General features: G+C 36.0%; 1 protein-coding gene across 7 annotated transcripts in view; it reads left to right on the top strand.

Moving 5' to 3' along the window:
- The first annotated feature begins 1,467 nt into the window (after nucleotides 1–1,467).
- KCNH7 (potassium voltage-gated channel subfamily H member 7) overlaps nucleotides 1,468–26,085 on the top strand; it is a 438,379-nt gene continuing 413,761 nt past the window's right edge. For 5 of the 7 annotated variants that reach the window (XM_074337148.1, XM_074337141.1, XM_074337138.1 and 2 more), the window contains exons 1-2: nucleotides 1,468–2,443; nucleotides 4,126–4,356. In XM_074337148.1, the coding sequence (XP_074193249.1) occupies nucleotides 2,368–2,443; nucleotides 4,126–4,356 (307 nt within the window). In that variant the 5' untranslated portion in view covers nucleotides 1,468–2,367. The remainder of the gene's footprint in view (nucleotides 2,444–4,125; nucleotides 4,357–26,085) is intronic. The other 2 variants (XM_019727307.2, XM_019727306.2) reach the window with 1 other exon arrangement.

The raw sequence follows: 26,085 nt of genomic DNA, 5'->3' as shown, positions 1-26,085 counted from the left end.
TTTGTGCGTATCCAGTGAAGAGAAGTGGTGAATGTGAATATATAGGGGCCACTTGCCTGAGTTTGCTGTTCTATTGTCCGCTGCTGGGTTTAGGCAGAGTAGCTGCTAACGGCAGAGTCAGAGTCAGCACCATGGATAGCGTCACACGTTTAGCACCTGGGAGAGCAACTCCGTTGTTTCACAAACCCAGCTGCAGCCAGTGAGCAGAAAAACAGAATGATGTACTTAGCCTGAAAAGGGGGAGAAAATAAAGCCACACACTGGAAGAGCGTGTCTTTTTATATTCCGAGAGAGGGAATGGTACAGCTTCAGAAAAGCTCAAGATACCATAAGAGCCTAAGCGTTGGCATATATTGATCCTTTTTTAAGTAAAACTAATTAACTGAAAAATTCAATATTTCCAGGCAATGTCTCACCTGGATGTTTCTGATTCATTTTCATCACCTTGATGTGAAACAGTAAGAATTTCTTAGGTTCTTGTTTGGATTGTTTTTCCCTTGGCTTGTGTTTTCTGGAACGTAAAAGTTGTTATGTTTATTTCCTCGTTATTTATAGCAATCCACATGATTCAACTTCCCTCATCTAACTCTCCCTCTTGACCCTTCTCAGTTCCATCCTCATTTTTTTTTTTACTTCAGATTTTAGGTTGCAACTGAGAAAATATGAATTTGTCTTATTCAAGGCACAGGGCAAGCAGGCTAATGGGCTGCAAGAACCCCCAAAACTTTCATCACACAACTGCATGTTTTGAAGTGGCCTCTGGACCTTAATCACCAGCTGGAAACAAGAGGTTTCTTCGTGTTCTAGTTCTGTTGGTTGTAGTGGTGGCAAATTCCATTAGGGAAAGGGGAGTGGAGAGGAGCTGACTTTTAGGTTAAAGGAGGAGATAATATAAATGAAGAAAAAAAGAAGAAGAGCTAGAAAAAACAACTTAGAAAACATCCACTCCTAGCCTGGCTTGTCACATTTGATTTCATGTCTCCAGGAGGACTATTTTGGCAGAAGTGTATGTACTTATACAGTGAGATACCTGTCCGACAAGCAAAAACAAAGAGGACTCTTCTGCGCCTCCAACACTTTCCCATTCTAAACGAGATGACCCCTTAGAAATGATGGAAGAGAACAGGAAGGTGTGCCTAGTGTATTCAGGAGATGAGTGCCATGGGAGGTTATGCCAAGGATGGTAACTCTGAGCCCCACCCACCTTTTGTTCCTTTCCCCTCGCGCCCAGCCACGTCCCTTTCAAACTCTTTACTTGTTTAGTACCAGTTGTTAGCACAGTCTTTGGCCTTCTCATCTTTCTCGCAGCCTCCAGCACCTACATCCCAATCACCCCTCAACCTTGCATCTCCTCAGAGGTTGTAGCAGTGAAACTGGGCATGCTCAGCCGCGGCGCCAGCAGCCTTGTCTTTGGGAGGCGCGGCTCAGCGCCGGGCAGGGACTGGAGCGCCAATTCAGCTCCGGCTTCAGCGCCTATCTCCGCGGAGCCCGTGGGTCCAAGTGCACCCTGAGGCTAACTGCACCCTTAAAACTGGCTCATTCTCAATCTTCAACCTCCTTAATGCCACCAGAGTTTAGAAATAGTCCTTATTGAGGGATTGTTTTCCCACCTGTCTTTTCTTTGCAGCTATGGGTGTTTTAGCTACTGCGGCGTGAGGAGCTCAGGGATGGAGCCCGTGGCTGGCGGCCGTAGAGATCATCTTCCTAGAGTAGCTGTTTGTCACTGAGTTTTGGAGATTTCTTGGCTGGCTTCCGCTAAACACGCTTGAGTAATCCGAGCTGTGGCGGCGCCTAAGCTCTCCGGATAAAGGGAGTGAGTGTGTGTGTGTGTGTGTGTGTGTGTGTGTGTGTGTAGGGGGAGAAGGCGGGGATAGAAACGTCAACCCTTCCCCCCACCCCCACCCCCCAGCCTCCTTTTCTGTCTACCCTTCCTGCAACAGCCACACAAGTCTTCCATCCCCGCTCAGCCATCCTCACAGCTCTGAGCCACCTCTAGGTTAAGCCCATTTGCACTGGGAAATTGGCGCTGTTTGGGAGAAGAGAAACAGATCGATTGCCCTTGTGACTCCCCGCCCCCTCCCCCACGGCTCCCTCCCCCGCCGCCTCCCCTCACCCCGCCTCCTCCTCTCTCCCCACCCTTAAACCTTCTCACCGGCGGCAGTCCGGAAGGTGAGGGGAATGGATTGGACTCCGGTGAGGAAAGCGGGTATCTAGAAGTGGTGCTAATGGGAGGAGATTGCTGGTTTCCAAAGAGGATGCTCTGCTACCGAGAGCGGCTCGCGCGCTGGCCTGGGCTCTAGCCGGAGGAGAGATCCCGGGAGAAGTCCGGAGCTCGCGGAGAGCGCTCCTCGGAAGACCGAGGTCAACATGCCTGTTCGCAGGGGGCATGTGGCACCGCAAAACACATTTTTGGGGACCATCATACGGAAATTTGAAGGGCAAAGTAAGTTCATTTGTTCTCTTTTCTCTCCCTCGCTTTCTGCTTTGATAGTGCACTTAGCGTCCGCCGCTGACAAGCGGAGGAGACGGCAACTCCGGGCTCTGACAAGTTAAGAGGCTGTGAAACGAAGCCAGGCGGTTCGAATGGCAGCGGCAGTGTTCTCCCTCTGATATTAATTTTGATTTACATTTTAGATTATGGTCTCCATTATAGGAGGCAATTGGATACTGTTCTCCCACTGCTCCATTATCTGCCTTGCTTCTCAGTGTCCTGCTCTGCTACTATCTTAAAGGCAATGAGCTAGTAGAACCTGAGTTTATATTGTGAGGCTATTAAGACTTATTAAAAGTCAGGAGCAGGGCAAAGGATATTGTTGGAACAAGAGAATGTGAATGGTGGCAGCGACGTAAATGGCTATGCAAACTGCATTTTACCTTGGTTAAATTGCAAGGCTGTGGTATGACAGGGATGCTTGCCTGCTGCTAGTTTATAGAGGCTAAACTTTGCATTGAATCAATGCAAATATATCCCATGCAGGATGCTCTGAAAAAAGTAATATCTACTCCGTGCTAGTTTCCAGCTCATTATGCAAAATAATATTCCTGTCTCTTTATTATCTCCTTAAATTTCCATCTAAACATTTAAAAATTGAAGTGCAATAAGTACATCCCACAAAGACTGTGAGAGAAATTTAATATTCTCATGTAGACACGCTATAAAGAATTAATTATTGTTATATAAATATGTTCATTTTAAATCCTTTACTTGTTAATTGATATTTGGCATTTTCTTAAAACCACATTAACACACATTTATGTTGTACATTTTGCAGTGATATTTATGGCTTTAGTGACATGAGTATATAGTAGCTTGTGTATAAAATAAACTTGTGTATCCTGCTTCATACTCTGTCTAAAAATAGTAAATATAATCTGTGGTCAAAGTTAATAAACTCTTTAGATTACAATACCTACTGCTACGTAAAAATTCAGATTTCTCCCAGGGTAAAAGTGAAAAGGTGTTAACATGATATTTATTTTGTTTGTGGATGTGTGTGTGTGTGTGTGAATTTTTATGTTTTGGAAAATATATATTATGAACAGGTGAACCTTTGCATTATTGGACTCCTAATTAATGTGAAATAGTTTCATTTGTGTTGTGTGTAGTATGCCTTAGAGATAGAGAAAAGCCAAATTCAAGAATAATAACTACTTTGAGAAAGATGTACTCTAAGGGTCAGGGATGAAGTGAGAAATCTGACAGCTATAGGATGTTTCATGGTTTTGGCCTTGAAAATATTTACTATGCAATTACATGACATTCTGAAAATATCAATGGGGCAGCTAGTTGTCTGAGTATACATTAGGACCCAAGGGAGTTAGAGGGAGTGAAAACTATGTTATTTGAATGATTACATTCTCAAAATTTGAAGAGTAGTTTCTTAATACTTTTCCTTTTTTTTTTTTTTTTTTTTTTTTTTGGTTAAAACTACATAGGGCCATTACTTTCACATTTAAGGTTGTTACTGTTCCCTCCCCCCCCCCCCACCTTTTGAAAGCCTGGATATTTAGCAATTTGGGAAGCACCTGCATTTCAGATCTCCTATTCTGCAACAAATTGTTCCAGTGTTTATGAGAATCTTGTGGAAACTTTTTAAAAGATACCTTACTATCTTCTTATTACAGATAAAAAATTTATCATTGCAAATGCCAGAGTGCAGAACTGTGCCATCATCTACTGCAACGATGGGTTCTGTGAGATGACTGGTTTCTCCAGGCCAGATGTCATGCAAAAGCCATGCACTTGCGACTTTCTCCATGGGCCCGAGACCAAGAGGCATGATATTGCCCAAATTGCCCAGGCATTGCTGGGGTCAGAGGAGAGGAAAGTGGAGGTCACCTACTATCACAAAGATGGTAAAGTTTATTTAAAATTTCTTGTATTTGGTTCCATTGAAATGAAATTTTGACAACTGATTACTGAAAGTTCATATGCATGGAAGCCCCAAATATTCAGGTGTAGATATGCTTGGCTTAGAGTATTTTGATTCAACAAATATGGGTACTCTCATTAGTAGACTAGTAGGAACAGTTTCTTCTTTGAATAAGGGTACTCTGTACTCTTCAAAAGTTTAGTAACTTAATGTCACTGAGGGCAAAAGGCCACAAATCAGTCTTACTCTCTCTTTTAAGGAATAATAAAAAGGCCAAAGATTTACTGGTTGCATTGATATGTATTTGGTGGGAGAGAAATGCAGAGTTTTATTTGCTTGAACTTGAAAATATTTTTAAAGCAAAGTCTTGTTGGAAACCGTATATCTGAAACTAAAACTATTCCAGTTATATATGTTTCTTGGGTCTTCGGCTTCATTTGACAGGCACTACCTCTTTTCTCTTTTGCTCCTTTTTATACATGATCAAGGATAACATATAAGAACTTATAAAATTGATCTAGTGAACTTATGTATATTCAAATAATAAAGGCTGTTCTTGTATGCAAGATTTGTCCTAAAAAAAGAAACGAAGAAAAGGAACTATGAGACTGTGGAGTTATTAGTATTCATTTTTACAGCTGCAGCAAAACTGATATCTCCAATTTAAGGTCATATCTCAACTTCAAGGGCACTCCTCCTTCTTTCAGTCTTGCTATAGGAGCATAAATATGTTAGATCTATAATAGTTCTCAAAAAATACGCATTTAATGGACAGGCATTCATTCATTAAATGCTATATATATATTCACATGTAATGAATATTGAGATATACCCATTTTTAAGTGTGCACACTGAATGATAGTTAATAATTTAGGGATAAAGGTAAACAGGTTTAAAATTCATGTTGTAGTTAGTTTTGTTGACATTGCATTATCTTTTTTTTTTTTATTCCATTGACAGAAATTAGTGAGACAGAAGGGTATCTAGTCAGATTGTTAGGTAACTCAAGTTTTAAAAATGAATACATGAGTGATGTGTCATAGCCTATATCGTATAGTGACTTGTCATTTGGTAAAATACAGAGAACAAATCCTAGCAGGTAAAAGGTTTAACTCTTCCTCTTCTTCTCTCAAATCTTTAATGATGGAAAATGTATAATTTTTAATTACTGGGTTTTCTATCAACTTGAGTCAGTATGCATAGCAAAGTATGATTGGAAAAGCAGGTTTGTATAACTTTGGATTACTCTGGAATGAAAACAATTATGATATGATTATCATAATTGATATGATTATCAACCAGCATAGAGATTGTTTTTAAAGTTCTTCTAATTTTCCCCCCACATTTCAATCAGTAGTGCTGGCATACCAGAAAGCGCCTAATTTAATTGCTCTGTTGTCTTGAAAGCATTTCTTTGGCTGAGGTTTTCACTACCCAAATGCAAAACTGCTCTTTGTGTGTGTATGTTTCTGATGCCAAGAATTTGACTTTTGGAATAATTTGAATGTCTGATATATATTTTTTTCTATCTGAATATTTATCATGATGTTGACACAGTCTCTATTGTGGTTACTGCATGTCATGTTTGGTTCACATATGTTTTCCGGGACATTTCAGAATTTTTTTCAACTTATAGACTTTAAGCATAAAATGAATCTGGACTGTCCAGATTATTTAGATACCAACTATCTTTTTCAGACAGTGTTTTCAAATAGAAGTTGTTCTTCATTACACTGCAAGTGGAATGGTGATGTTTTGAAACCTACTTTGACTTGTACAATGTGAGTGTGTAAAATAATCTAAAAACACCTTTAAAAAAAGGACTTTAATGTGGAACCACAAACTTTAATGTAAAAATTTCTGCAGTGCAGATGCTGGTACATTGACTAACGCAAACCTTCCTATCTGAGTGATTTGCTTGCTTATATGAATTAAAACTTCCCTGTTTTGGAGAAATAATTTTTATTTGGAAGCTTGTTTAGGTATATAAATATCCACCTTTGGAGATGATTTTGATTCTTCTGGCTTCATTTTCAGATGTGACTCAGTCAATGAGAAGTTGGGTATCTTTAGAGTTAATGGAAAATCTGCCTATTTTGCTTTAATTGATATGGGAAACATGAGTGATGGATCAAGCTTTTCCATTTTTTCCAAAGAAAAAGATTAATTTGAATGACCTCTTTAGATTGCGAAGACTCAGTCAGACTTATTTGCTTTGAACGTGATCAACTTGTATTTTTGCTACAAGTTCATATACCTTGTAAAGGATCTTTCAAGTGTATTGTTTTTATTCTCATGCCAACTGCAAACTAAGAGTTTGTAAAATCCAACTGCTTGCCTCTTAGAGACCTGCCAGCCAGTTTACATTTATAAAATCAGGAAGGGAAAAAATCACCAACATTTTCATTGGTTTGTTTAAAAAAATTTTTCCTTAATTTTTTGTTATTGAGCTCACTTTTAAGAGATTCTTGAGAGGTTTCTTAAGTATATTCAGTAAATGCTTTCTTATTCTTTGTTTAGCATTTCCCAGGAATATGAATAGTGATATAATAAGCACAAGAACAAATTAAGAAAAAGTTGAGCTATTCTGTTTCTACCTTTTCATTCACTCAAAGTGGAGTAGCAAAATTATGAGCATGACATTATTTCTGAACGCTTGTTTTCCAAAGTGGCCGGAGGCTTTATAAGCAGTTTAAACCCGTGATCTATGCAATGAGTTCACATTGATGCAGTGCATGGCGAGCTGCAAGATCACCATTGAGAAGCAACACTTCCTACCATGTTACTTTATGGGATTTTACTAGGTACAGTTGGACTCCCTGTTTACTAGAATATCAGTTTTTTAAAACCTTGTTATATGCAGTAGGAATATTTGACAGTCCTCCCTTTGAGGATTCTATTTTACAGGTTAAGTCATTATTGCATAAATCATTCTTGGCAGCTGTGAAATATTGCTTGAGGTGATAAAGCTATAAATCCTTTGACATAAAACTCTAATTATTCATAACTATAATTATTCTGAGGCTTATATAAGGATGGGCAAGTGTTTTAATAGCGTAATACATTCACTTTAAAAACACCTTTTTAGGAATAGTGATTGAGAAATAGCAAACACTTCAGTTACTAACTAGCTTATAGTTTGGAGAGGATGTTAATTGTAAGAACACAGGAAAGAATAATTCAGTGAATCATTCCTTAGTTTATTGCTCATCCTATTTGGGTGTTGTCATGGATTAGAGATAGCTAGTTGAAGTGCTAAACCACCACTTACTTCAGCCATATCATTTTTACTTTAAATTATCTAGCAACTCTAAACATTTGGAAAATCAAAATGGATTTCTCCAAGAGAAATAAAGGTCTTAAGCCAGTAGGAAATCAGAACATAAAATGCATTATTTTTAGAGGTCAGAGTATTCCTATATTTTTGCTATTGAGCTTTGAAACATAGTACAATGGCAATTTTGTTAACAAAAGAGAAATATCCCTGTCTTTGTGTTGCCTTTAAAGAACTAATGGATAATAAGGGGCTAAAGGAAGTCTTGTTTTGATCCAGACAGAGACCAGATCCAGACAGGGCACCAGTCATGCTGGGACCAGTACAAAGTTCGGGAGGCAGTGCTTGATTCAACTAAACTAAAAACAGTTTGGTTTGGTAACATTGCATTTACCATCTCTAAGAGTTATTTGGATAGACTTTATAGAAAGTATTGTGTTGTTGTAATTGAAGGTGAAGGTACGTACTGAGGACCACCTTTCTCTAAGGTATTGTTTTAGGCACTGAAGGAACAATTGGAGGAGATGCAAAGGAGGATACAAACCGAGCTCTGCTTTTAGAATATTTGTATTACAGAGTGACTAATGTTCATTTCTATCTTCCTCTCAATATGTCTTCATGAAATTGTTTTTTAAAGAAAAAATAATATATGGACTATGAATGAAGACACTTTCGTATAAATGGAAACAGAATTTAAGGTTCAGTACCACCCTTCCTCTAGTCACCAACTCTAATATAAACGTGTTTATGTATATTTCCTGTCACCTTTTGTCATTTATATACAATAATAACTTATTAAGGAAACAATGTAGTTTAGCTAAAATTTCAATAGCTCAAAAACATATCTTACAATAGCTTTATATAAGTTATATGGCATGTAAAATATTCAACTCTTGTAATTCCTGAATTGCATAGTAGAGATACAGATGATAGTTTTTTGAAAAGAATAAAAGTATATTTTATGTGTGTATAATTAAAACAAAAAGATTTTCCGAGAATATCTTGCCTAGAGTTTGTTTTGGAGTTCACTTTAACTTTGTGTTTACACATTTTCATGTTCTGCCTAATAGAGTAGTACTATAACAACGGTAATCTTAAAATACATTTTCTTTTGTATACCTAAACTTCCTAACAGCTCATGGACTCTCATATTGTATAGACTTTAAATTGGATCAGTTACATTTGTTGATAAACTCACAATGATCAAGAAACAATCCTCCTCGCACTTTGAAGGCTTTGTTTCAGTATTGTCCCAAATTAAAACAAAATGTCCTAAAACCATGGGTGGGTTCTGCTCATCCGTCCCTTTTCTCCACCGACCGGCACCATACCTCTAAGCAACTTTGGTGCTAAAAAGAGGCCCCGTTGTCACTCTGCTTGAGAGATAACTGCTCAGTTATTTTTATGTCCAACGGGCTTAAGCACAGGGTCAGTTTAGGGCTATATGCATAGGCTAGACTTAGCGGGATTAAACAATTTATCTCGCTTCTACTGGCTTCCAAGGTCATTTATATTTGTAATTTTTTGCTATAAATAATCACTAAATCAGTTATTGATGGTTAGCAGCCAGGAGAGCCCTAGGATAATTGAGTCACAGGGAAGTAGCAGTTGGAATGTGAAATGTGAAGACATCAACACTCATCTGGCCAGCTAATCTGGAAACCTCAGGGTCATTTCTTGTTTTTCATTCTCCCTCTCCTCCCTAAACCCACTTAATTGGTTACTAGTTCCTTTCAATCTTTACATTTGAAATAGTTCCTGGTGCTTCACTCACTTCTTCAGCACTGGTAAATGCCCTAGTAAAAACTCTCTTAATCCAGAGTATTGAGTACTGAAGTCTTCCTCCCTCTCCAATCCATGCCCCCCAATGCCATCAGACAGCTGCTTGTGCAACAAGAATTACATACTCTGATGACTTACTGGAGCCATGCATCACTGTAAATGAATTTGATGTATTAATAATGGGTGTGACTATACCATAAGATATACACTCTTATTATCCCCATTTTATGAGAAGGACACTGAGATCCCGACTGACTAATTTGCCAAATCACACACATCTCATAAAGTGGTGAAGTTTGAGCCCTTAACAACACTGACACATTTGCTGCTCAACGCAATTATGTCTTCACTTGGTTGAAAAGCCTATCTCGTTCATTAAAACTCTCAGGATAAAGTTTTAGACTCTAGTGGGATGCTTGGTGCCCATTCACAGTTGAATTGACTTGGATTTCAAATAGAGTATGTTTAGAGGAATCAGCTGGGTTCCCAGCTCTGACAATAGCTAGGGAACTTGACCAAGTTTACTTTCTTGGTCCCTCAATTTTCTTTTCTAATTTATATCTACTTTGTTAGGTGAGTGAACATGTTGCATACAATAAACTACATAGCATTCTCTCTGGCATGGTTGCTTACCCATAATATGTGCTCAATAAATATCAGTTAGTTGACTATCAACCCAACTCCCATTTCTCTACAAATCTTACATTCCAATAATAATTGACTGCTCAGTATCTCAAATGACCATGCATTTTAATTTCACCAATTATTTGCTTGCCCTTCAGAAGTTTTCCTTTATCTATAATAACCAGTACAAAGAGTCTCTGAATGGATCACTAGTCCCTCAGCTTCTCATCCTAAAGAAACATTATCATCTTTTCAAAAACAGAACAAGAGACGTGTGTGCAATCCTTCCTGATGCCCCACTGCCTGCTCCAGAACACTAATTAACATTTCTCTGTGTCTCTGTAACACTTGGTTCTCAACTGCCTTGTAGCACCTGGAGTGTGTTACCTGTCATTACATATTATTGTACCGAATGTTATCTGGTTGTTTTTATGTTATCTGTTTTTTGTTTGTTTGTTTGTTTTAGCTCATTCAGAGAAAATACCAAGTCTTATTAATGTCTATGTCCAGAATATATGGAAGAGAACCTACTATGAAGTATCAAGTGCTGAGTTAGCACTTGAACAAAGAATAAAGGGAGGATGAGAAATGATACCATAGAGCTGGAAAAACAAACAGATTGAGCTCAGGAGATCCTGAGAAAAATGAGTTACAGGGAGAGTGTGATGTTTTGATTTCTCTTATTTTCTTAAGAACACTTCCAAAATGTTCTTAAGAACAATTTTCACCTTAATTTTATTAATGGACATATTCCTTTGTTTAATAAGTTAGGGTATTAAATAATCTTTATAGCCTATAACTATGCAAATGGCTAGAAAGATATTTAATACAAAGTTAGAGAGTAGCTATTAACCAGAAATTATTAACCAGTTTTCCAAGTGTAACTCACTCAACAGCAAATCAAAATGACTCTCATAGTGTCACCAACAAGCTCGATGCAATAGCCAAACCCAAAGTTCTTGTCTGTTCTTTTCTGAATTGAATTCATAGCTGTGTTTGACACTCTCTACTTACTACAGAAGTTACACAATATTGGCATTTTATCTCTAGTACTGCATTTTATTCTTCAGTGTTTTCTTGAAAATTCTTAATTGACAACAAAGCTGATCTCAGGGTCACTCAATAATGAGAGTGTTGAATCTAAAATAATAAAGTTAGCTTAGTAGTAATAAAAATGATTATTAAACATTATTATTGTCAAATGACTGTGTTCTCTCTATATACTGAGCTGTCTGCTTTTAGCAAAAGTATTGAACTACCAAGAAGGAATAGAATCAGGCAACAGTAAGACATTAATCGCCATAGAGGAAATTTGTCCTATTACTGAATAATTAAGAAGGTCAGATTGCTACTTGTCACAGATTGATTATGAGAAAATGCAGTACCGGGCTCTTGTTGCCATGACTGGATATTGTATATATGCCTCTTGTTCCTTTAATTTATATGAAATAACTAATTGAGAAAATCAAAGTACTCTTTCTGTGGGTAGCTCAGATCATGGCTGAGGCAACTCCTGTGCCCTTTCCTCACTTAAAGTAGGTCTGCCTGTGTACAAACTCTCCTTGTCATGGTTTCCACTGATTTGCGCCCTGTCTCATACTACTTTTTACCTCGGGTAAAACAGTCTTGGCTGGTGCTCAAGGGGTTAAAAATTGGGAAGAGTGAGAGAAGACTGTGGGTGCATTCCTGCCTTTTGTTGGCTCAGTTTGTAAAATGATCTCAAAGTGGCCTCTGCCAGGCGGGAAGGCTACCTGAGCTACACTGCTTTTGTTCACCTGCTTTTTCCACTGCCATGACCAGTTAGAAGACATGGGTACAGCAGCTCGAAGCTCATCATTGCTGGTTTTATAGTTTCCTTTTCCTGTTTTTTTTTTTCCTTCTTCTTCTTCTTTCCTGAGGATCTTTAGGAACGTTTCTGTTTGTTTTTCTTTGTTTTGAAAGCATATTAATTACTGTATGTTGTTTGATATGTGGGTTTTGAGAAACATGTAATAACTGCATGGGTTCAAGACAACTTAGAATGGCTGTTACTTCTCATATTGGCTATTGAACACTGTGCTCAAAACACCCTCTTTAATTCTATTCAGTGAAGTCTGTATTAATGACCTAAGATGATGGGCATAATGACAAAAATTAAAGTATAAAATTAGTGGTGGTATCATAACCAACATCTCAAAGATCAAGTAAAGAACAAAATCTAGGACAGACTAAATCAAATATTTATATGTTAAAAATAATAAAAATCTGTTTGTGTTAGAAAAGACCCCATATTGAAATCACATTCCTAAGATCTTTCAATGTACTAATTAATATCACATCAATACAATAAAATTAATGTTAGGGCTATGCAATATTATATGTTAAGTGAAAAATTTTAATCAAGTTCCCATTTACTTCTCTCAGCGAAATTAGTTAAAATTTCTTCTAGTTTTGCTAAACATTTCTGTATATACCATCCCTCGTCTTTAATAGTGTTAATCAGTTAGTCTTTAGCTATGCATTTATTGCCAATACAAACAGATGTGCTCTTCAGGTTTTAATCCCCATGGTTGTATTTCATGGATCATAGCCCTCCACCCAATTTAGATCTTCTCCCTAAGTACCAATGTTAACTGAGTTCTAATTCTGTGACTGGCTCTTTATATGTTACTTTATCTGCTTTCATGACAGCTTTGGGAGTAGATACTATCCCATTTTACAGATTAAATTGAAGTTCAGGGAAGTTAAGTACTGATGACCACAGAGCAAGGTGGAGATGAGGTTTAAAATCTAGATTTGTCTATGCTTGCAAATGTTACTGCCTCCAAATGATACACTTTTTAAACCTTATCCTACCTCATCCTGTGTGTCCTAATTCTAGTTTTTAATCGTAGATTTACTGATTATCTGAGGCGTGAATCTGATTAATTTAATTCACACTGAAAGGTAAATGAAGCAAGCTTTATCCTAGGTATTTTGTGTTTTAAACAGAATTGTGTCATTTGAAAGGAATCTCTGTCTGCAGGATGTTCAATTTCAGCAGAGAGGGGATAGCTACCATGTACCTATAATTTTTGCATAATTATTAATGGCACTCTTTTTCTGGTCTTAAAAGCGTCCCCATTTTTGGACTGTAAATTATATGGTCAATTTATATCTGGGGGGATACTTTTGCTTAAGGGCCTCCCGAAAGTCTGAAAGAGAATTCACATAGTAGTGTGATTCAATGGCAGAAGCTCTATTGTGTTCTAATCCCCTCCTTTTCCCAGAACAAAGTTTTATTTCTTAGGAAAATTACATAATTTGACCAAATTCACCAGTAGTATTTAAAAGGGAAAGCATACATGTACTGGTGTGAAGAGTTCCTGGTTTATTTACAACACCTCCAATTTTCTTCATTGGAGGCTGAATGTCACACTCGGTTCCTGCTACACACCCTACTTTCTTGTGCCTCTGAGCTCCTCCCAGAGGCCATCAGTCTGTCCTTTGCATGGTCTTCTCTAAATCCCTCAGGCAACCTTGTCCAATTTCCCAACATGTTTTCCCTGTCTCTATCAGAATACTTATTAAATTATCTTGTAATAATTTGTTTCTATGTCTGTTTCTTCTATTCACTGTTAAAACTTTTGAAGGGACTTATTAAGGCACTTATTTAAAAACAGAGAAAACTGATGGAGAGTGAAAGGTAAATTTAAAAGAACCCATGAATACACTTGTTTACCAATGAAAATGTCAGGTCGCATGTTCTAAAGAAGTCTCATTTATTCAATTTCCCGTGCCAGCCATTTTACTAAATATGAGAGTTCTAAAATTAACAACCTACATTGCTTATTAATTGAATAACTTAATAAGTTGCTGCCATATGGTTATATATTATGAAGCAATTTATTCTAATACTTAATAACCTGTACTCTTTAAAAACAGACATAACTCATCACTCTTTTTCAGTTAGCCTAGAAAGAGAGAGGTGAATGATCAGGACAATTCAGATAGATTCTTGATGCCTACGCAGTCAGCTAATTCAGACGGGGTGTCCACTGGTCATTAAAAGAAAAAAATATCTTATATGTTATTATAATACTATGTGCAAGTTTGCAAACCATCCCAGCCCTCTCTGGAAATCCTTAGTTCAATACATATGAGGAAATACTTATAAAACCCTGAAGTATTCTGATGTCTTTTCCTGCTGTCTATATTTGCACCCTGAAAACAACTCCATACTTACATTGCTTTCCCAACACATTTCATTATTTTTCCCAACCCAAAGTCATGTGTTGTGATTGTAAAGAAGTCTGTAAGGTATCACAGACACTTCATCAGTCACATCCTGATACAGGATTTCCTCGCCTCAACAAGGACTTCGTATCTCTACTGTCTCTCAGGGTGGTTTAACTCCACTGTCAAAAAAAAATTAGAAAATATAGAGAACAAGTAAAAAAAAAAGTAAGCTATAATTTTGAACCAAAGACATAGCCACTGTTAAAATGATGGGATGTATTCTATCTGTAATTTTTCTACATAAACACACACACACACACACACACACACACACACACACACACACTTTTTACAAGACCAGAATAGCACTATACAAACTGTAGCCTGTTTTTCTCACTGAGAATATTTATCCTGAATCTTTAAATGTTTTAATGATTATATAATATTTAACACATGAGCAGTTTGAAAATTATTTTAATATTCACAAAGTATTGCATGAAAGGAAATAAAATAACCAATAATACCTTGTTACTGAACACTATTATTTCCACCTTTCGCAATTCTAAAAAAGCATACAAATATCCTGTGTATCTATCTTGCACACTGGCACTATATTTTTTCTTTAGTGTATATTCCAAGAAGTATAATTTCTGGGTAAAACAGTGTGTGTATCTTAAAAACCTTTGGTACTTCTTGTCAAACTAAACTCTAAAAGAGAATGCATTTAATTGCACATTTACAGTGTACAGTAAAACTTGCATTCTTTTAAATTTTTGTTGACCCAATAAAAATAGTATCTTATTATCTAACTATTGAGTTTAACCCACAATCTTTACTGAAAAAAACATGTAGAACATATTTGGGACAATTTGTTTTCTTATTTAAATGAAACAGTGTTCACTATTGCCAAACCTCAGGACCAATGGGAATCTCTCCAATAGCTTATTGTCCATACTGAATGCACCACCTCATAGCAGGCACAGTCTTCCAAAAACTGCTATTTACATTCATATTTTCATTTCAGTTGTTTGCTGGCAGTTTTCTAAGACTCAGATTCAGAAACTAGGACCAAGTTTTGACTACATAGCAGCATTCCATGAACTTTTTCTCCTTTCTATTTGGGATAAGTTGGATTTTAAGTTATTTTCAGTATTTCTTTATTACCTATGTTGACTATGATGAAAATCTTGATTAGTGAAAGAGTTTTTAACTTGATAGCTTGCATTGAATATATATATATATATATTTAAAATTTTATAGTTTTGTTTAGATTCAGAGAGACTGGCATGGAAGATAATATACTCATAATCAATAAACATGAATTTGGGATGCCCTATAACAAAATTGAAATATACTTATAAAGCATAAATGGCATTAAATGCTCAAAATAACAAAATAATTGTGAGGAAATATATGTGACAGAAACTCATGGTAGTATTAGATAAACCACTACCTGTATCCCAATATAATCCTACTGAAATGACTGCAGGGAACCAAGGCTGCCTTACATAACCAGGACATGCAGAGTGGAGGTAATCTGATCTTTCTAGCTGTGACTCAATTCTCAGGTCTTCCCTCCAGGTGTTCTTTATAATGAATGTCACTTAACCAAGCCTCAGTAGGATTTATGAATTCCCAGATTGCTGTTCTCAGAGTTTGCTCCCCAAGTGAAGGACTACACAAAAATGTCTCTGATGATATACAACCTCAACTGTGCTGTTAGCCAGCTTCTGTTCAGTTCTCAAAGAGCCAATTGCAGGCCTTGTATTTTTTGCAGTTCATGTTCCTAGAGGGAGCAGAAAGTGTCCTACTGAAATTTCATAGTCATCAACATTCATTATTGTAAATGTATTCACAAAATGTTTTAACTATTGATTCCTCAGACAATTCCAATAACTAATAACTTCGATGATGAATTTCCCTCTGGAGAATACTGTATCTAAAAGTGTTAGTCCTTTTGCTTTAGTCTAAATTTTTTGAAAATGTGAAGGATACTAATTATGTTCTCTAAAATCTTTACCAAGTAAGAGGTTTATAATATCATTCTTAATTTTACTATAGGAACAGAAAATAAAGATAAATGTCTGGTTGAGGTACAGCTCAGCTACAGAAATGAAAATTAACTTCAAGTACAAAAGGAGAAGCAAGAGTATTTTCATTAATACTTCTATGGCATTAGAAAAAGTGTTAGTGACATTAATTTTTTTCCCCAGAAGACATGGCTTAGAAAGTTTAGTTAGAATATCTGATGTTACAGAATTTGAGAATTAAAATAATAAAATGAAGATGATGCCTGACCTTTTAACTATTTTAGCTACGTAACAGAATACTTGGAAAAGATAAACAAAAGAAATCCCAGGTGTTTTATTTACATTCCAGCAGAAGTGATGTGTGCTACCTTACAGATTCCAAGAACTAGGGAATACAAAATTCAGAAAACTTTTTTTTAAAGTCATGGCATTATCATATAGCCAGGTAGGACCTCATTGCTACCAATCTCATTGTTGCAGAATTGGAATAATCAACCCTTCCCCATTTCCATAACTAATTTAAGCATAACTCACATAAAAAAAAAAAAAATCAGACCCTGGAATGATGTTCTTCTTGCTGTTTTTATTTTATTTACATTTATGCACACTGGTATCTTGCTAATGAGTGGGCTTCTTAAATTATCTCTCTCCAGCAACTTACATCTTATTCTATAACTGGGATGAGTTAAAAAGCAGAGTGTGGTTTGAGTAGTTTAAATAACATTAATAATAACTATCATTTATTGATCACATACAATGTGCTACTACTTTGATAAAAATCTCATTTTCCCAATACTAACAACATCCTATGAAGTCAGTATTTGTTCCCATTCTGCAGATTGGAAAGGTGAATTCAATAAACTTTCCCAAGGCGATACAAGTAGTATATAACAAAGCTGTAATGTAAGTGCAGATTGTCTTGTTTCAGAGCCTATACCCTCAGAATTCTACTGTACCACCTTAACGCTCTTGCTGTCCATGTAGGGTCCCTGATACACACAGTGTATACATGTGTAGAGTCAAGTCCCATCTTGACAGAAAAGTGTGAATTGTTTCTGGATTTCAGGCATGTTTTAAATTTGGAGGATTCAAATCTTCTTCTCCTAAATGCAATTAGACAACCACCTCTAATTGCCTCTGGTGTTTTAGAAATAAATTCATCTCTGTTTTCCCAGGGCCTAATTCAGTGCCTTGAAAAAAATAGCTGTTCAACAAGTAATTTCTTTAAATAAATTAATGCTTTAAAACATAAGGGAAACTCTCTTAACCATTTGATCTGTCAGTTTCTTCTTCAATGAAGTGGAAGCCAGCTGTTGCCTATTTGAAAAGGATGATAAAGAGGGAGCATAGTATAATGGCTAAAGTCATGGACTCTGCAGTCAGGTTGCCTGGGTCTAAAACCTGAATGTATTCACTGTGTGATATTCAGCACTTACCCAACTAACTTGTCCTTAGCATCATCACAAGTGGAGACTATGACAACAATAGAATCTATCTTATAGGTTTTGCGAGGACTAAATATGTCTAAATTTATAAAAGCACTTGCAATAGTTCCCGGTACCCAGTCCGTGCAATATAAGTGTTAACAAATAAAATAATATGAAAAGAAAAGAAATGTTAAAAGGAATTGGGTTAAAGATACATAGTAAGTTAACATGTTCACTGAATGTCATGCTCCAAAGGAAATTTGGAATTGCCTGTGTGATAGAATAAAAAATGTGTACCAAGTGTTGATGTCAGTAGATAAAAGAAGAAATTAACAATATTTCTTGAAAATTTGAAATGTGAAGTCCCAAGGGCTTTATCCTGTAGACTATGAATGTATCAAAGTCTGTATTATTTATTTATTTATTTATTTATTTATTTATTTATTTATTTATGTTTTAGATCTATTTTGAAATGTTGCAATTCGTTTTAGGTATGGTTATGTAAGCATTCTGGCAAGTTGGGCTCTTAAAATTGGTCTGTGCATACCTAGTATCTTTTAGCTACCTTGCAACCAATTCCAGTAATGGTATTCCAAAAAACAGTAAGTTTTGAAAGCCAAAGTTTTTTAAGTCACAATGAGTTTCAAGGTCAGTGTACTCTTCAGGCCAGGATTTGGTGGGAATCGAGGGTAAATCTTATTTAAAACAAAGCAGTGGAATTAATTGAAACTTATTGATTTGAAGCAAGTATGAAGATGTACATACCCAAATATAGACACCATAGCGAAAGTGGCTATGTAATTATTATTCAAAGCAGGATTCGTTTAAAAGTAAAAAATATAAATAATACTTACATCAGGAGAACAGGAAAAATCCAAGACTGTCCAGACTTACTGGATGTATACACCCTCAACATACAATCTATATCTGGCACTGTGTGAATAGACATTTTGAAAATATAGTACAGAGTTTTCACGCACATATTTTAACCTACTGAAACTGGTGAGTTTAAAAATGTAGCCACTCATTCTTCTGAAGCCTAAAATGCTTACTGTGTAGACAAGGACAGTGACTTGCAATCCGGAGAAGTGAGTCAGAATTCCTCTAATGAATACTGCACCTGCTGAACTCTTTGAAATAAGACTATAAATGAATCTCTCTGTAAGTACCACATTGAAGGCTCTTAGTAAAGGAATTAACCTTAACCTCTATAAATACCATGTTGAAGGTTAAACTAAAAGTAAACTAATTAACCTCAACCACTTTTTGAACCACAGTAAATCATAAGAACAGAATGGACTAAAGGTAAAGAGAACGAGTTCATTGTCGAATGCCAACAGTCCTTTAGAGGATATCCTTTACTCCTAAGAATCCCATGAAGGATCTTTGGTATAGAATCTGTTAATAATGGGTGCGCAGTCATCTTTTTTCCAGCTTATGACTATCAGGCCTTAGTCAATTGTGTTAGTCTCTTTGTAATTAGCCTTCATTTGTGTATAAAATTTGCCTTCTTTATGGATACAATTTTTTTGTCTAAAGGATGTATCCTAAGCAGGAGGAACAACCACAGAAAAGTTGGGATAGATAGCATTAAAGTAGAAAGTTATCAAACATTCTAATAAAAACACTATTTTTATTAACTAGTTACATTTGCAATGAGAGTAAACGTATTTCTGATGAGTTTAAATGGAAATTGATTTCTCCATATTTAAAGAGAAAAATGCAATTTAAAAAAAATCAAAAGGAAGAAGTAAGGCATTGTTTTTCAGAGGAAAGTTAAGTGAAAGTGGTACAGCTGGTATTCTCATATTGTTTGTATTTTTCCACACCCCATACAAACATAAGGGGAATCATCTCTGTCTGGGAAAATTGGGTTTGTAAATAAATTTAGCTTTTTCAGTGCTACAATCCAAAAAAGGGGGGAAAAAACCTTTCCAAAAACAGAAATTGTAAATCTCTTCTTTTCCTTCCAGGTTCAACTAACTATTCCTTTGAAATTGACCCTGGTTATTGAGATTGTAGCAGAGGAAATTTTTTCTTCTATCCTTCAAGTTTCTTCTGGCTGGTCTAATAATCAAATTGACATTAGACAGATTAGCAAAAGAAAAATAAATTAAATTTTAATAACATGTATACCTCCTGTATATATGAGAGAGGCCAAGGAAAACTGAGTAACTCACCAAAATGGCTGAAGTCATCACCTTAAATACCACCCTCAGCTAAAGACAAAAGAAGATGTTGAGAGTGGAGAGTCAATTAAGGGAGGTTACCAGGAAAAACACAGATTTTAACAATGCCTCAAAGAAACTAAGCCTCTTATTTTATTATATTTCAGCCTGTTTTCTATTCACTTTCACCCCTTGGAATAGTGACAGTTCATAATTTTAAATCCAATATTTTATCCTTTTAAAATTATATCTAAACCAATTACATCTCATTCTCTCCTATATTAGTAAATGGTGTCCCAGTTTTATTTAAAGGCATTCTTTTTATTTTTAAGTGGCAAATAGATCTTCAATAATCTGTGAGCCTTTCAGCGTCGCATATCCTCTATTGATTTCTACTTGTAGTTTTCAAGATTCTATTATGAGAAAGGACAGAAATGACCATTTTAATTAGAGTCAGCTTTTATTTGGTTCAGATCCAATTGTTCTACAAAAACAAAATGTGGGTCAGTAAAGAAAGGAAACTGGAATGGTAGGAAGGGTTTCTTTGGTAGGGCAGATTTTTAAGTGGGTTTTTTAATCTGGGTAATAATGTTTATGAGGAAATTAATTATGTAATCCAAAAGATACATATGTGCTACTCATGTAGTCAGAAGCATCTCTTCTTTACCGTAATAGTGATATCTGGAATGACAAAGATTTCTTTGAAGACTGAAAGATTGAAAGAAAGCATAGTTAAATATATACCTGGTTTCCCTGAAAATAAGACCTAAACAGACAATCAACTCTCATGCATCTTTTGGAGCAAAAGTTAATATATAAGACCCAGCCTTATTTTACTATAATATAAGACTGGGTCTTATATAATATAAGACCCAGTCTTATGTTAATTTTTGCTCCAAAAGACATGTTAGAGTTGATTGGCTAGGTCGTATTTTGGGGGAAACAGGGTAGTTATATTGGGATTAATATGATTGCACCCAAGAGATGGTACTAATTGAATTATAAATATATCTTAAAAGAAAAGTTTATTTGTGGCTGCTAAAGCTGAGACAAACCTGTCTGAGATGCAAACTTGACATTTTATTGACTTGGAGGAGACTGACATAAAGGGCAACCAGGTTTCCTCAGTGGCCAGCTCTTGCGCGCCCCTTTGCTCTCCAGCATGCATAATCTATCATGGCATTCTGACCCAAGTTTTGTGTTTCTCACTTTCTTTTATTTTTCGTTATGTCTAATAGTTTAAATTCAATTCAAAACCAAACATAAAGCCTAGTGCACATACAATTGCATTATATAATAAGATTTTTCTAAGGACAGAATGCTCATATTTATCATAATGAGGTATATCTTAATTATTTTGTCATGTAATTAACCACAAAAGATTTTTGAACACATATTTATATCTTTATTGGGGAAAAAATATTGTGTCTCTTTTTTTTAAATATTATCATTCTGATTACTTCTATCTATTTAGAATTGTTAAAACTTCAGTGGTTTAAACAGTGGCTTCATTTTGATAATCCTGTTCCTCTAATTATATACTGAACTGGTATGTTTAGAATAAGTTGGAGGATAAGCTGTATCTTCTCCTTTAATTGTAGTAAACATTAGATTATGATCTATAGTCTTTAAGAAGTATTTGGAGAGATTATTTTCTGTGGGAAAAAAAATATCACTTTAGAGGATAAAGACAAAATTTATATTTGCTACTCAGTTACTGGGAAGAGGGGGGAGAAAGGAGAAAAGATTCAAATGTAGGAAAACTATGAAGTGCAAAGAAAACAAGTATATGGACCTGTAGTGGAGAGTGAGTAGGGTAGGAAAAGTGCTTCGAGGAAATGAGGGAATGTATATGTACGCAAAGACTGCTGCTCGCTCCCCTTAGAAGAAAACACGCCAATGAAATCTCTGACAAGCACAAGTTCAAGAGGGTTATCAGAGACGAGACACCATGATCCTAGAAGGATGAATTCTTCAGTATGAAGAATATTTATTCCTTAGCTCTGTTTACTGTTCTATTTGGAGCTAAGGCAAGAGTGATGAGTAATGGATAACAGGACACCTTAAGTGTCACTGTAACAAAGGCAGCAGCACTGGAATTCATTATATCTTATTGTGTAAGAACCATATATTGACATTTGCACAATGAGAGAACTTCCCCATTATAGATAATAGGTCTTTGTTCCAAACAACAGATTTACTCTCCCAGAAGTAGAAACTGATACTTGGGGCCTATTTTGCCTTCCACACCTCCTCTCTTTGGTGAAGTAACTAGATTAAGCCTCACAGAAAACAAGATGATAATGGCATTTCCACCTTTGATTTAAAACAGTATTATCTAAAGATGAAATTCTACAGAATCACAAACTTTTAAGAAGGGAAGGACCTGGGAACACCGATTATGCTTTCTAAGAATTGCACCAGTGGTTCCTGGCCCAGGATAGCTGCCCCCCAAACGTTAACCAACTAACTAGCCAGTTTCCTTCCTTCCTGCCTGCCTCTCTGCCTCTTTTCCTTCCCTTCTTTTTTACTTCGTCCCTATCCCCTTCCCTTATTTCTTTCAACAACCTTTACTTTACAGCCTTTTATGTTACAAATGGAGAAACCAAGGCCAAGCCACTTGCCCAAACTTACTGGCCATCAGGACCAGGACCTATAGCTTTCAATTTCTAAAAAAGGGCTGGGTTTCCCATTAAATAGTAAAACATGTCTTCCTGCTCATGCTCTCAAACAAGCAATCTTCTTACAAGTATCAGCAAAGATACTTTTCTTTTCCTGAAGGAAACAATAGTTTCCTTTTCTTAAAGATGCTTGAATTTCAAATCAGCATTTCTCCCTGAGTTTGAGCAATCATATTTTCCTCTGTGAGCATTTCATTTGCTCTTTCGGTGCATTTTAAATAACCCTTTGTGACACTTTTTTCTCCCAATATAATATATGAAGTGTATGACTCCATAAATTGATTGAAGGCCCTTGAGAAGGTATGGTGTTATTTGTACTCTATGTTAAAATAGTAAAGCCTCACTATTTGCCATAAAAGGATATTGCAATAGTCTGATCAGGGAACTCACATCTCACAGAAAATGTACAGGGTCATTAGAAATGAAAAGGTGTGCAGAGCTGTTTGAGTTGGTGAATCTGTTTATCCTACTTAATGAGCTCTTTCAGGTAGTTTTGGGTAACAAGTTGCTGCAGATAATTTTGGAGAATGTTTGTGTTTGTTTTCATGAGAAATGCTAACATCACCCTGGCTTCTCTGTGCCATGAAGACAATTCATGTTCACCGTGGAGGAAAAAAAAAAAAGAACAGCTTACATGGGGTCAGTACATTCTATTTACAGCTAGACTTTTGGAGTTATTGTATTTTTCTGAGTATAGTTTCAGAAACTGTATACCGTCCTTAGAGCTTAGCACCTATTCAAAGCTCCAGTATTCTGGACGCTCTGATCGCACAATGTTCTTTTGGCTCCCAGTCTTGCCTAAGAGACATTGCGGGTAGGACAATTAAAGAAAACCAGGAATGATATTTTCTTTCTGCATGCTCTTCCCTGATGATTTCACTCTGAATTGGCCCAATTGTGGAAAATAATGAAACATTCAATTTTTTAAAACCCATCTCTTGAGAAGGATAAGTGTTTGGTCAGTATTTTGAAGATATAACAATTATACATTTGCTGCTACTTTCATTGGGTAATGTCTTTGTTACTTTGACATTTTGCTTGTATATATGAGATGTTGAAGCATTTCTGTCTCAATTTTTAAACAAGAATAAAAAGAATAGTATCGAGTCTCATGGTACCTATTACATTAAAAGATTTAGGTGTCTGTGATCTGCTTTTTCCCAAATCATTTTTTCTTTAATTAGTAAAAGGTAATTAGGGAAGGAAACTTTTATAATATTTCAGTAATCTAGTCTTTTATTCATTCACTATTATGTTGTAGTACAAGATGTGTTAGAAATCTAAACATAGGAGGACATCATTATCGGAGTAGCTTTTGATATAAATCTTATTACTCTTTTCCATTAGAAACAATTAAAACTCAGTATAATTGCCACTAAAATGCATGGATAGTATTTAAGAAGAAAGGATTCAAAAGTTTGGAATCATAATAATTATCTGGCTTCTTTCTTTTTCTTTCTTTCTTTCTTCCTTTCGTTCGTTCGTTCGTTCGTTCGTTCGTTTTTTATTTACATGAGGAGAGGGATGAAATGGTAATCCACTTGTGAAACATGGGTTTAGATGGAGCATACCACCAGTCAGAGAAGACTTCTTCCCTAGTCTATGGGGTCTCCTGCAGCCCAGGGTAGTGTGGGCAGCATGCAAAAGGTTATCATTAGTTGCTTTTAGCAAAGTATAGAGTACTTGGGGATTTTATTAACAGAAATGGCTGTACTGGGTATAATTACCAAATTATTATATGTGTCTATATCATACCTTTTTATTATGTTCTCTTTATTACATATATGATTGTTTTCTCAGTATGAACAGTGCAACTGGGATGCTTATTTGGTTTAAGTCTAGCATGAAAGAAAACTATTATTTATTAGGTAAATCCAACATTATCTCCTAATATTCATTAGAATCGTGTTGTCATACTATGTTTTCAAAATTCTTTGAAATGGAGACTACTAGGGGCTACATAGTGTAAAGTGATTTTTATTCTTGAATAAAACCTCCAGTAGCAAAGCTTGGTATGGTAAATTTCTCTCCTATAGAAAATTCACTAGAGTAGTTATGTGAGGGAGGGGTTTACTTATTAGGAGGAAATGTAGATTATCCCACTCATGTATGAAATAATAACTTCTTGTATTTGAAATTATTTCTCAAGAATGTATTGATGGAATAATTCACAGTTTCTTTTATTGTAGCTCAATTGTCACAGTGCACCTGAGTTTGTCTCAATATCAGCTATTCAAAGAAAAAAGCTTAGGAAGTTTTGTGAATCACTCTATCATGTTTGCTTTGAGGTTTCTTAGTAAATGCAACAGTCTTGAAAGAGATACACAACATAAGACAATTCCCTACAATTCTGATTTCTTTCCAAGTTCTAAATAATGCCAGGGCATGGCTTATTAAATACTTCTGTCATATTTGGTGTGTAAAAATGTAGAAGAGAATGCAAACACTATTAAAATCAAATTTTTTCTAATGACGGACTTAAGAGAAATACGGATGATTTGTTACATCTTTAAAGCTGTGTGAGCAGTGGTTGATAGTGGATAGGAAATAATTAAGCCTCTCAGTGCCTTTATAGCTTTTCCCACCAACAATTGGGAGAGTGTGAACGATGGACATAAAGTGCTGATCTAAAGGTTTCTGAAGTTTCACCAAGTTTTAATAAGCCTTGCAAATCACCGCTGATGGCAGTCTGATATTTTACATTCCCTCTAATAAAGTTTTCTTCCCTACTGTTCAATGACACAGTTGTGTATACAAAAGTAGAGGCATGCACCTGATAAGGAAGACTGTTCTGGAGAAGTGGAAAGTACAAATTTGGCTTTAAATTTCATCAACGATTATCTTCCCTTTCTTTGAACTGAAGGTTAGCATGTTTCCATTACTCCTGGGTCTACTTGGGCTCTGGGGGGAAAAGCAATCTCATATTAACTATACAGGCTACCATATCTTCTGATTTCTCTTCTCTCCGTCAAAAACATTCCCAATCCCATCTCTTGCCCTGTCTTACTATGAACATGCAGAGATATTGCCGAAGTTTCAGAAGATCAGTAGAGAAGAGATCTATTTTGTTCTCATTGGTTACTCTCTGAATTTTATCCACTACTATCCATGTAAGATTTCTTTTCCCTACCTTTTCTCTGCATTTCTCTACCACTCTGCCCACCTTTAAGTCCCTGAAAGCTTTGAATCACAAGCATCCTAGTGAGAGGACACTCTCAAAGGTCACCAAGGATATCTTCACTGCAAGGTTGACCTGCCCTTCTTCAGAATACACTCCAGACAACGCCTCGTTCTCTTACGGTAACAGAGTGAAATGCTCAGTTTCCCTGGCTCCATCTTATCCGAGCCTGCATTTTTTCCCAGGGCATCCAGACTAATATTTCCTGCTTCAGACATGCTAGTCATTAAGTAAATTGTGCTTGGGGCTTCAGTTTTTACAAAACCGACTCCTTCCATTTTTACTTCCTTTGACAAAAAAGAAGCTTGAAATCTGCGCTTTCTTAAGATGGATGTGAGGAACTACTGGGCC

The sequence above is a fragment of the Rhinolophus sinicus genome, linkage group LG01 (assembly GCF_036562045.2).
Source record: "Rhinolophus sinicus isolate RSC01 linkage group LG01, ASM3656204v1, whole genome shotgun sequence".
NCBI classification, from domain to species: domain Eukaryota; kingdom Metazoa; phylum Chordata; class Mammalia; order Chiroptera; family Rhinolophidae; genus Rhinolophus; species Rhinolophus sinicus.
This window is presented reverse-complemented; position numbering and strand designations above follow the sequence as displayed.